General features: G+C 45.0%; 1 protein-coding gene across 2 annotated transcripts in view; it reads right to left on the minus strand.

Annotated features, from left to right (window-relative positions):
* MOSMO (modulator of smoothened) overlaps positions 1–11491 on the minus strand; it is a gene marked incomplete at both ends in the record, with an annotated part of 42593 nt that extends 31102 nt beyond the window's left edge. For both annotated transcript variants that reach the window (XM_084250427.1, XM_084250428.1), the window contains one exon: positions 11386–11491. In XM_084250427.1, the coding sequence (XP_084106553.1) occupies positions 11386–11491 (106 nt within the window). The remainder of the gene's footprint in view (positions 1–11385) is intronic.
* Positions 11492–12869: the final 1378 nt, after the last annotated feature.

A 12869-nucleotide genomic window follows, 5' to 3' on the forward strand; every position in this document is an offset into this window, starting at 1 on the left:
TTCAACTAAAGAGGTCCAGTATGGTTTACACACCTAATCAGCTGGGCAATCTATGCTAGGGTCACCCAGTACCTCCCTAACACATTCAGCAAATATCAGCCACAGTAAGGAGGTTGACAGAAAGTTAATGGCTTAGTACAATCCGTCATCATGACTGGACAACACCCCAAAACACGTTACCTTTGATATGCAGGATAACATTTACACATAAACACTTAGCTATGCTTCCTGGTACTCTTTTCTCTTTAGGCATTAAGGTGGAAGAAGGCAGTGACAGGTGAGAGTCAGCACAGTGCAGCGTGTATGGTACAAATGATCTGGGCAACAAGGTCTAACACAGTGAGAGATTCTAGTTTTTGCAAAACCAGATGGCTTTTGTTGATTATATCAAGGCAACCAGTTCCAACATTATATTCTGAGCATCCAATGTGATAGATTAATCCACTTAGTAGCTTAACAACAATAGCAGTTAATATAAGTGCCTGTACTATGGCAGGTGTATCAGACATATTAACTTTAATTCTTATAGCCACCTTGCAAGGCCAGAGGTATCACCATTTACAGCTGAGGAAACTGAAGCTCAGAGCAACATGTCCAAAGCCACACAGCAGAATTTGAAGTGAGTTCTGACTTTAACCCCCATACTCTTTTCACTATAACTTTCTTAATAAAATAATTTTCTAAGAATTCAACATGTCATATACACCCACTTTTATTTTAAATCAAGCGATGAGATGCATGAAGATGAAGGAGTAGGAGAACTATTTTTGAGTTGGAGAAAAATGAAGATTAAACATCTAGGCAGGGCCTCCCCGGTGGCGCAGCGGTTGAGCGCTGGGTTGCGAAGCTGCCCGCGGCCTCTGCGGCGCCGGTTCGATCCCCGGCTGCTCCCCGGCCCCGGAGGAGGATCCCACATGGTGCGCAGACCTCTCCTGCCACCCGCTGCTCCCCTCAGCAGTGTACTTCAGTCCTTCTGCCTGCTCTGCTCCCCACTCTGGCTCTGGTGAATTCTCTCACCCTCCCGCGCTTCTGACTGTACCCAGTGCATGTATAAACAAAACAAACAAACAACTATAATAAATAAATAAATAAAAGCATGCCTCTATTAAAAAAAAAAAAATAAAAAAATAAACATCTAGGCAGTTTTTCAAGCACAAACAAAACATCTCCAGCAAAGCCTGAATTAGAAGCTAAGTTCCAATATAGGTTCTTTCTACATAAATAATTTGCATCATTTCATCTTAACTGGCATATAAAACACTGCTTTTTCCCTCATTCCATCCATCCCTTGAGGCCCTCAACAATCGGCAACCACACTAACCAGGACTGATGGCTTCTCCCTGCACTTGAATGAGAAGCCTTAAATCCAACCTCTTCTGTGTAACCTGCTACTGTGTGTTCAAAATCATTTACCAGTTACAGTTCCTCATCGCCCCTAAGCCCCCTTCTAACACACCACACGCATCCCTTGTACATTCACATACTCATGAATACTTTCTGTCTTTACTGAGTATACTCTCTCTCAGGTTCACAGGTTATCCAGCCCAGGAAATCTCCTAAACATCCATTTTCTGTAAATCCTCTTTTCTTCCTCTGACAGGGCAATTTGCAAGCCAAAAAATATTGATGACAAACGTAACAAGACTCTATATATCACAGAGAAGGAACTGCCGTAAATTATGAAGTTAAGAGAATCAGAGAAATAAGATACTTTCTTATTCCTTTTTATCTTAAAATATTTTTTTCAAAGTTGGGAAGAACTAAATGGTAGCAAGACCTTACTTTTCATAACGAAAAATCAACCACCAATGACATGTCAAAAAATGGATATGACACTACTTAATTTGACACATATAACAAGTATCATATTTGTGAAAATGAGATAAGACTACGAATACCAAATATTCTTCTCTTATGGGTTCTAGTCTTTTTCTGCTTGGATAATCTACTTTCACTTCAAAATAAAATGTCTGAACCACATCACTCTTACCCATAAATCGGCTCAACTTCCAAAACTTCTATTTCCTACTACAGGTTCAAATCTTAGTGTCAACCACACACTTTCTCTTTCCTGCCATTTGCAAGCTTGGAACAAGTGCTACTTAAGGCACAAAGATCACTAAATCACATCCCTTGTTCTTAAGAAACTTAAAAAAAACACCACCAGGAAATAGGGGAAATAACATTACCAGTAGCCATAATACATGAAAAGCACGTAAGGTGTCACCAAGGGTCACTTTAAGAGGTCAAAAAGAGTTCTTATGAAAGAGACAGTTTATATAGGCTTGGAAGATGGGCAGGACACTAAGAAGACAGACCTGGAAGAGCGAGAGAGCACTTGCAGCCTGAGAATGAACATACACAAAGAGTTAGCTATGAGAAAGCACATTACATTTAGGAAACAAAGTAACACTGGTGGAGGGGAGGAGAATGTAGACAAAAGTGGAGGGCTGGAGGTGGAAAGCTGGAGCCACAGAAGATCTGTTTGCTCTGGGGAAGAGAAAGTCCCTGAAGGCAGAGGTGAAGAGCCAGGACAGTGGAGCTGGACCTTCTGAGGTCACATCTAGGCTGTCCATGTATCAGCTGTGGCCTTAGGCAAGTTACTGTCCCACTATCTCTGTGGGGTTAATATCAACACTTACATACGGAAGTTGTAAGGATTGGATTAGTCAATACATGTGCCTAGAAAAATGTGTCACAATGTGAACAGTACACAATTACTTTCTATTATTATATTTATCCTCTAGAGAGACAAATTTAGGAGCAATATATAGAAATGGACTGAAAAGGAAATTTCCCTGCCTGCTACCTACATTTCCTCATGCCACTCCGCTATCAAGCACAAGTGCTGTCTGAGTCTTCCTGGTTATTTAAACATCCATCATTAAGCGTACCAACTTGGCCTCCTCTTCAACCACCTGGGAAAAGTGATTTCGTCACATATTTGACACTTATGTTCCATATGTGTGTGTGTGTGTGTATGTTCTATATATATGTGTGTGTATATATTCTATATAATATATATTCTATATATTCTATAGATATATGATCTTATCTTCTTAAGCAGAGGTTTTTCAATTAAAAATACTGTTTCATTTGCTTAAATGCAATCCTTCAGGACATTTAGCCCAGTTTCTTACAGAGTACACTTATACTTCAATAAGCACTTGTTCCAAGACAAGTCTGGAATAAAGTCCAGTAGTATAGGGAACACCTATGGGAAGATTTAAGGAACACTCATAATAAATTTTTATTTTATCAAAGTGGATGGTACTTTATAAATGAAATGGTCATAAATGAAACGGCCTTAAAGATCTTTGCCTTTGAAGTCAGGGGTCTGGTCAGCAGAACTAATCTGAATACAGGCTACCTGTTTTTTAAGAGAAAGTCTATCATTACAGCTTCTCAGAGGCTCAACATTCCAGGTAAAGGACCTACTGTGAATGCACTGCAGATGGGGAGACCCAGTGAACTTCTGCGCTTGCATTTTCTTACTTGACCTAACCAACTGCAATTTGCTTTACGCCTGTTTAATCTCTAGCAATAGCAATACATGGCGCCTCGTTAAACAGATCTATATTAAAAGTCAACAGCTGCCTTTCTGTTCAAAACACACAACGGCAAGTGTCAAAATGCCAAATATGACCTTTTATTTATAGCAAAGCTAGTGTAAAGAGACACACAAAAAGTACATCCTTTTCCTCCTAATGAAAAAAACAAAACAAAACAACAGAACAGTGATTCAATGTCAGTTTGCTTCAAAACGGAACTGGAGTCACACGGAAACTTCACATAAGCAAACTGTGTCTGCCGAGTGGTGTAGACATACAAGGGCATGTATTACTGACAGCAACTGTCGAACCCATGTGCATCTAAATCTTGTCAACTCTAAGGCAATTACCTCCCAAAGGGCACCTCATTCTACTTGCTCAAACATATTTGGTAAGGCTTCCCTTCCCTGTAATAGACAAAACAGTGAAAGAAACCAGTAAAGTTTAAAGAGAAATATTACTGAAAAAACCATTTTGATGGAGATACTTAGTTAGCTACCTTGATAGTGAAAGTCTTGTCTACCTTTGCTAGTATTTCAATAAAAGCTTTGTTTTTGCTTTACTTTGTCCTCAGTGTGTAGTCAATAAAGAATGAAAAAAATGCAGCCACTACACTGGACCTGTTGTTACCAAGTGGATCAGGTTCTGTAAATATTAAACTTTTTATCAGTTAGTAAGTTAGTAAGTTAGTTAGTAAGTTTATCAGTTATCAGTTAGTTAGTAAGTAGTTGGGCAAATAATTCTAGAATGTATTTAGAGGTTGAAAACAAAACATTCTGATAACTAAGATATGTCATATACATGTCATTAAAAACAGGTAAAGCTGTAAATACGAAATTTCTATCTATATATTGTTATTGCGGTCCTGTACAACTTAATCTCCTGGGTTACTTAGAAGATATAAAACAATCTCCTGGGTTACTTAGAAGATATAAAACAAAGTCACCATGTAAATAATTACCTATTCAAGTTGCAAGATTAAATTCCTATTTCTAATTCAGTAGTAACATTTCATAAACAGCAATACTTTACTGCATGTCTAAATTTCCACGGTTAAATATGGCTCACTCTTATGTATGCACTGAAGTGAGGGTGTAGGGAAAAAACAAAAACAGTTGCATTACAGACAGGAATGACAGCTACAAGAAATTTTATTCCACAAGTGAAAACTAAAATTTCACTTGTACTATTTGCCAGGTTTCCATAAAAAAAAAAAAACAGCTACCTTTCAGATTCTGGAGTGAGACTGACTCTTGATAAAGCTGTAAAGTTTTACAGACCTTTTGCTCTTAGTATAGTCTCCTTTAAAAAGAACTTCTGAACTTAATGATTTTCCCAACTTCACTAAGGTTTAACTTATAGGAGAACAAAGCCGGGATATGAACATACCTAACAATCCAAAGTGCTGAAAGGTGAAATCAAATCAAGTCTGAATGACAGACTTTTTACTGGCAAAAAAACGCTCAGCCCGAACTTGTCTAAGATGAACCGCATGGTTAGCAAATAGGGTAACTGGGATTTGACTATATGTTGGTTTAACCCCAAAACCTGTGTGTCCTCCCCACTCTGCTAAGCTGCCTTTCATGTAGAAAACCTTGATGCATTCCTTGGTCCTGTTACCACTGCAAGGACAGTGTAGTCTCTCTTCCGAGTCTGGATCCAGCTGGGTTTCAAGAATATTCAAATACAGACACAACATGTTGCTTTAAGTCTTTTTAGAACAAGACAAGATATAATAAAACAGACAATGCAAAAGCGAAAATGTTTAATTTCAGATGTTTTGATCTTTTATGATAATTACATCTAACATTTGAACATTTACTATGTATTAGACCATGTGCTAATTCCTTATATGTCATATTTCATTTCCTTACAAACATCCTTTGAGATAATTACATCATCCCCATTTTATAGCTGAAAAATTAAATTACATGCCCTATACCATACAGCTCATAAAAAGGGAATCTGAGACTCATATCTAAACACGCCTAACTCCAAATCCATGGAACAATTTAACTGCATTGCAACTCCAATACAAATCCAATATTTACTAGGAGCTGACCAGTGGCAGTGTGCGGCACAAATGACCATTACTGCTCCAGCTTTGAGAGAGGCTCTGGCAGCAAAGTGACCAGAGAATTTGAGTATGCTTTGTCTGATGAAGGCAAAGGCAGTCAATGCTCTATAATTTCTTCTTTGCATTTCCTTTTTTTTCTTTCTATTTATTCACATCTTCTGTCCATGTTTTTGCGCCCAAATTCCCCTTCTGCAAAACTTTTAGGCCTACTAACACCCTTCATCCTGAAGTGACCACTCTGTCTATAATGACCAAAAAAAAAAAAAACTTCTGGAGCAAAGGTTATAAAGGAAAGACATGCTTTGTTCGGGAAATCTAATCTCATCTTGGAAACTCTGGTGTATACTCTGAAATGCACAGTGTCATAAGAGATCTCATGCTTCAACTATGTCCCTTGAACACTGTAAAAAGACTGGTCTTTGAATTTTTATTCAAAGTTCTTATCATTTGATATGCTGAAATAAATATTACTGATGTCACTTTTTAAAAACAAATTTAAAAGAACTTGGCACCACTTACGTTACCATTATGGAGAAGTGTTATTCTTCTTGGAAGTAAAAGAGATTTACTGACTTAACTGTGGATCACTGATAAATAAAATATGGTTTCTAGAGTTCATATTGGTCCAGAGAAAACACATTCAGAGAAAACACATTCCTTTTATTTTCACCTATGTGTGGTAACGTTTCCTGAACTTGTCCTAATAGCATGTGGATTATGCACAAACTTCTGAAGACATAAGAAACAGAAAGAGCGCCCCATGTTCTGTTTTTTCCAGCTAGTAGTTTATAGGACAAGTTCCCCCCCACCGCCCCCTCCTGACTGGGACTGGATAGTTACATGTGCTCAATTTAAGATCCAGTGAGAGGAAGCTGTTTGTCTACAGTCTCTAATACCCTCTTTATCAGTAATAATATTCTGTTTCCTAATTATCTTATTGTCTCCTCCCACCCCTCACCCCAAATAGTTCAAAATATACACAGAGAAGAAGTTATCAGTTACTGAGACTCCTTAAACACACTAACATTCACTCGAAACAGGTTTTTTTTGTTTTGTTTTGTTTTTTTGTGGGACCCTCGCTGGTGGCCGGGGATCGAACTGGCGCTGCAGAGGCTGTGGGCAGCTTCGCAACCCGGCGCTCAACCGCTGTGCCACCAGGGGAGGCCCCAATCGAAACAATTTTTGAAAAATAAGAATGAAATCACTTTCAGGAATAATTATACTAATTTTGACAGACATCAGTGTGAATATGAAAACCAATTTTAGAGTGAGATTTTGAGTAGACATAAGGGAGAGAATTTCCTCCATGTACTGGAAGAGACTTTTGGGAACCATTTGAAAATCTTCATAAAAACATGAAGCAGATCTATCTAGCTGATAGGATGGTACAACACTAAATCATCATGAAATTCTTACTGTAAAAGGAAGGTGCCTCAATAAAGGTTTACCCTGATCACTTACATTTATCAGAAGTAGCTTTGCTTAATTGCTGATCTTGTAAAATCAATGTAATGGAACTAAGAAAAAAAAATTTTCACAAAAAGTTTGTCTCTTTAGGGATGAGAAAACAGTGGCAGTGAAGTAAGGAACTTAAACCAAAGGCAAACTTAAAGACTGATGCCCAAATATCTTCCTTTCCTTCTTTCGTATCTTTTGTACTCTGCAAAAAATTCAGCCAGTAAAGGCTCGTTATCTCATTTAAGTAAATAAAAGGTGTGCATAAATAAGATACAGACAGAATCTCAATGAAGCGTTGTTTTGAAGGGAGTCTTTGCAGCACCAAAACTCATATCTCATGTGCAAAACCCTGACATGTGGGGAAAATGTGGATGTGACCATTTTACAATGGCCAAATAAAAGCCTAGTATCAAATCAAGTAATGGGCATCAAAGTGCTTCAAAAACTATAATGCTCTAAATAAAATGGAAGATACTGCCACTGATGGTGAGTTCCCGTAACCAGCAGAAATTTGATGCCAGGGAAGCATAATTATGTGATTTTGCCATTATATTCACCTACCATTTAATACTCTTTATTGCATTAACAGAAACTGCTAAGGGTTCTTACTAAAGTGCCCTTCCTGCCATGAACTTTCCCCATATACACAATATCTGCTTCTGTTTCATTATATCTCTAAGTTTGTGCATAATTTCTAAGCAATTAGAACAAGTTCAGGAAACAGCATCACACATAGGAGAAAATAAAATGAATGTGCTTTCTCTGTATCTGGACCAATAGAGACTCTATATTCTGGACTAGAAACTCTACCAGTGTGAAGTGTGGTCCATAATCTGATGGTAATTTATGTCAGGATTTTAATAAATTATTCTACTCAGTTATTTGGATATTTCATTTCCTTCTGCAGTAGTTCAAGGAGGTGAGGAGGAGAGAGGTTAGAAAATGGAGGTGAGAACTTCCACATGGGGCTGACGGAGAAAGTTCAAAGCCAAGAAGGAAGACAAACTTATTTACCTTGGGTCTAGTCTGGCTACATTATTTTTAATGTTACCTTATTTTAAAGAACATCTAATTAAGAAAATGTGCCAGTTGCCAGGTCTCAGAGCAACAAGTTCTGAGCTTTAATTGAAAAACTGGGATTCTCACACCTGTTATTATAAACGAGAACAGCAATCCAACAACATCTGGCTTTCACTGACCACGTACTATGTGACAGGCACTGTTCTCAATGTTTTATGTGGATTAACTCAATCCAAATGAGTACCCAGAGAGATAGGTACTATCAATACCCGTTTTACAGAAGAGGAACTGCAAAGAGAGTGGCTGCGTAACTTGCTCAGAGTCCCGGAACTAGTAAGTGATGAAGTTTGGATTTGAATCCTGAAACTTTCCCTTAGTAGGTCACTGCAGTGGTTTTCAAACTATTTTCTGCAGAACTTGTCAGCTCCAGGAGTCCTACTTTCAAAAACACTTTTCTGTCCATTCAAAAAAGTGCCACAAAAACACCACCATCAAAACTATATAATATACCAAACGGAAGCAACACATTCATTTTTTGCTGCCAGGTGAAGACACTTTTGTGCAAATCTCTGAGAAAAACTAGTCCTGTCACCTCTGAGATCTTTGAGTTTCTTGTAACTGTTTCCCCAATTTGGAAGGAGTAACTATGCATTGGTTTTTTTTTTTTTTTTTTTTTTTAACCTCAAGACATCTGTCTGCCCAGCTAACAGATACACCACGAGCATACAAGCTCAAACAGCAGGTGCATCTTATCACAGGAGCAAAATGTTGAACAAAGGGACATATTAAGTTCTGGTGGGAACACTGCCTGACATATTTAAAGAAATATGTGTTAATCTGATTTTGAAAAGTTTCCTACCACTCTTATTATCACCCAATTTTCCACAGAATATTTCATGGAAGGGCCCTGACATCGTAAGGGCAAGGGTTAGGAAAAGCGTCTCCTCCTCCACCCACTTCAGCCACATGTCCCTGCAGATTCACTCTGGCCCCTCTGCCACTCTGCCATCCTTTCATCTTGCCAGTCACTTCTGGTCAGGCTTTCAATGCCACCACAGACCATATACTACCTGCCACTCACTGACTAAGCCATCAACTCCTCCCTAAATTCATTTACTCTTTATCCAGCTAAGATTCCATGAACCATCATTACAGTATTTTTGCCAAAACCTCAACCCCTTTGCTCTCCTGTCATTTTCCTGCATGTATCTGGCAAGCCCTGAACTTGACCATGGCCTTCTATTGCTGGCTTTCACCACACACTGGCACCACAGCCGCTGAGCCGCCTAGAGGAGGTGAACGCGCTGATGGACAGACAGGCCATACTCGTTCGTGACCATGGACTTCCTCTGTGCCGCTGGCTGGCCTGCTCTCTCTGCAACTTTTTACCTACTTTAGTTTTCTACTTCCTTCAAACCTTGGACTTCTGCCTCTCCCATCTCTGTGGCTACTCACAGCTAAAGATTTTGCCTACTAACTTGAAGGAGATATAATCATCCCATCCTTGGGCTTCCTTGGAGTATGACAGAGGAACTACCCATCCTTTTTCAGGGCTCTGAGTGCTCTTCCATGTTCTCAAGAATGTTATGCCACTACACATCACTTTCTTCTGGATACGTAACAGACCCCTCTCTAACCTCTTGAGTCCATTTTATAGCCTGTGATGCCACCTGAAACAACTGTGCAAAAGGATCCTTTCAGTTAGAACAGTGAAACCTCTTTGCCCTTAAGTGTGGAAAGTCTCATAAAAGGAGTCGCTATACACATAATTTGGATAAAAACAAGAAGTCGTGAACTTGACGTCACATATATAAATGTGCAAAGAGGTAGTGGTACCGATGCCACCAACATTTTCAGAAAGAGCCCCTAATTCCAACCCATTCCAACATTCACAATTTAAAAAAATTGTGATGTAACTGACAGATAACATTGTGTATGCTGAAAGAGTACAACATGTTGACTTGGTGCACTTATAAACTGCAGCGTGGTCACCACTCGTGCAGTGTTAGTCAACACCCCTACCCCGTGACGTCATGATGACTACATATGCTTTACAATTAAAAGCTCTGCTAAAACTGCACGAGCAAGAAAAGAAGCTGAATTTTTTAGAGTGTTATTTTAATAACCAGTAAATCTGACAGCATGATTTTGTGTTACTAGGTCTAGAGGAGGGGAAGGAGGGAGGAGGGAGGAAGCAACAAATGTCCCAGCTACAGCTTTTTTTAAGAGCTAAAAATATTACAGGATAAATACAGAACCCTAAGTAATACTTAAGAAGTAACTTTGACAGTGTAGTGATACATTTTTATAATGAATTACCCACGGAGGGAGCCTGAAATTCCCCACCCCCAATATTCCTTCATCTGCAGGGAACAAGCGCTTCGAAAACAAGCTCAACCTTAATTCCAAGCAGCTCTCTTGACAGCTGTTACAATAATTAAAGATTTGGTCTCACAGGTCTGGAAAGTGTGAGAGTGTGTGTGTGTGTGTGGGGGGGGGGCAAAGTGTGTGCACCAATGAGAGTGTGGGTGAAGTTGAGCGAGTGCGTGAGTGTGCGTGTGTGCCAGCCCCAGCCCAGGGAAATCTTGCAAGGGCATTCACCTGGGATACCCTTCAGAAAGATGCCCACCTCTTTCCTGAGGGCACCACCTCCTCTGTCGCCTACACTCGGGGGTGTTACAGCAGGCACCGCGGCTGGGCTGTCTGCAACTCTAATGTGTTATTTAATTTTGCTGCTACTACTAAGATCGCTAAAACGTTCTGCGATGCGCTGGAATGAAAGATGCTCCATAAAACGAAGTTTATTATTAGTATTATTATAGCTCCCGGCTCGAAAATAAAGCAAAATTATAACCACACGGACTTCAAAAAGAAAATCGGAAGCCACCAGCGTCTCAAACACCGCCAGGTGCGCAGGGGATGGGCGGGGGTCGCGGGCGCCCCCCTCGCCCCCCGCCAGCCCACACCCGCGCCCCCTCAGCCCCGCCGCCCCCTCGCCGCCGGGCGGGGGCCTGGGTCGGACCCGACCCCCCCGGGCCTCGGCTCGCGCGCCGGCTCCCCCGGCCCCCCCGCGGCTTCCCGTCTCCTCGCCGGCGCCCCGGTTTCCCACCGTCTCCCACCCGGACTTTCCCCTTTTTCCCAGCCCAGGACGAAGCCCGCCCTCCGCGCCCCTCCGGCCGGGGCTGCCCGCACCCGCGCCCCGCCGCCCGGTCTCCTCGCCACTTCGCCCCGCGCCCGGGGTCCCGCGCGCCCCCGCCCCGCCCGCCCGCCCGCGCTCACCCGCGGACTCCCCGGTGTTGATCCAGTCGGGGTTGGCGATGCTGGCGATGGCGAAGATATCGGCGGCCAGAAAGAGACATCCTGAGATGATGGTCAGTTTATCCATCTCCCCGCCCCGCTCCCCCCACCCCCCGAGCCCCGGGAGGCCGCGGCCTCACGCCTCCCGCCCCATGGGCCGCCGCCGGGGCCCGGAGTCCCCGCGCCGCCGCCTCGCGCCCCTCGGCCCCCGCGCGCCGCCCGCGCCCTCCGCGCGCCCGGACCAGCAGCCGCGGCGCGGCCCGCACCGCCGGAACCGCCGCGCGCCCCGGAAGTGCTCGGCCGGCCCGCCCCTCACCCGGAAGCGGAGGCGCGCGCCCCGCCGCCGCCCCGGCCCCGCCCCCCACCGGCCCCGCCGCCCCGGCCCCCGCCCGGCCCCCCCCGCCCCGGCCCCCGCCCGGCCCCCCCGCCCCGCCCCGCGCGCCCCGCCCGCCCCCCGCCCCCGCCCGACGCCCCGCCCCTCCCCGCGCCCCCCGCCCCGCCCCGCCCCGCCCCGCCCCGCCTCCGCGGCCCCCCCCCCCCGCTCCAGCCCCGCCCCCGCGGCCCGCCCCGCGCCCGCCTGCGCCGCCCGGGACCCCCCCCCCGGCCACGCCGCCCCGGGCTGTGGTCGCTACTAAACGGCAATAACGGGGCTGACGTTGCCGAGGTTGTTCGTGGCCGTTTGGCACAAGACACCCTCCGGTCCTCAGCCTGCCGCCGGGGAGACTGGGTCGGGGTGGGGGCGGCTCCCAGCCCAGGCGGCGCGCGGCCCCGCGGGGGACGCCCCGGCCCGCACAGCCGCGCCCGGCGGGGGGACCCCGCGTCCGGGCCCGGGGACCGAACCCGCGGCAGCTCCGGGCGCCTGCGGGTGCCGCGGGCCCAGCTCGCGGGGCGCCGGGGGACGGTGTCGGCTGCCGGGGAACTGAGGGGCGGCCTGGGGCGGCGACGGGGACGGGAGGGGCCGCGCGGTCTTGGGGGCCTGACCCCGGAGACCCGCGGGACCACGAGGGCGCGGGGCGGGCGGGGCTGCCGCGGCCTGCTCGGCCCGAGAGCGCAGGAGGTGGCGGCAGCCGGGCCGGGTGGGCTCTGCCGGCCGTGATAGTTTGGGTTTTGCTCCACCCGCGGCGGAGAGCGCTGGGGGGCTCGCAGCAGGACAGGACGCGGTCTCGGCTAGCCTGCCAAGGCAGGGAGGCTGCGCCCGAGTGGAAGCAGGGGATCGCGGCTGAGGCAATCCTGAAGGGGAAGGGAGGGAAACAATTTAGCTCGGATGAGAGTAGGGCTGGGGGTGTGGAATGGACAGATGTGGGTGATTCGCAGGCAGGGGAGGGGCTGAAAGAAAGGACTCAGGAACGACGCTTAAAATTTTGCCCTAAGTAAGCAGGTGTTGGTGACACTACTCAGTGTGGCAGAGGCTTAGTTTGGATGAACAAACAGAAAAAGTAAATTATGAACTGGCACGATCTGTCCGC

Source organism: Talpa europaea (genome assembly GCF_964194135.1).
Source record: "Talpa europaea genome assembly, chromosome: 12".
NCBI lineage: Eukaryota > Metazoa > Chordata > Mammalia > Eulipotyphla > Talpidae > Talpa > Talpa europaea.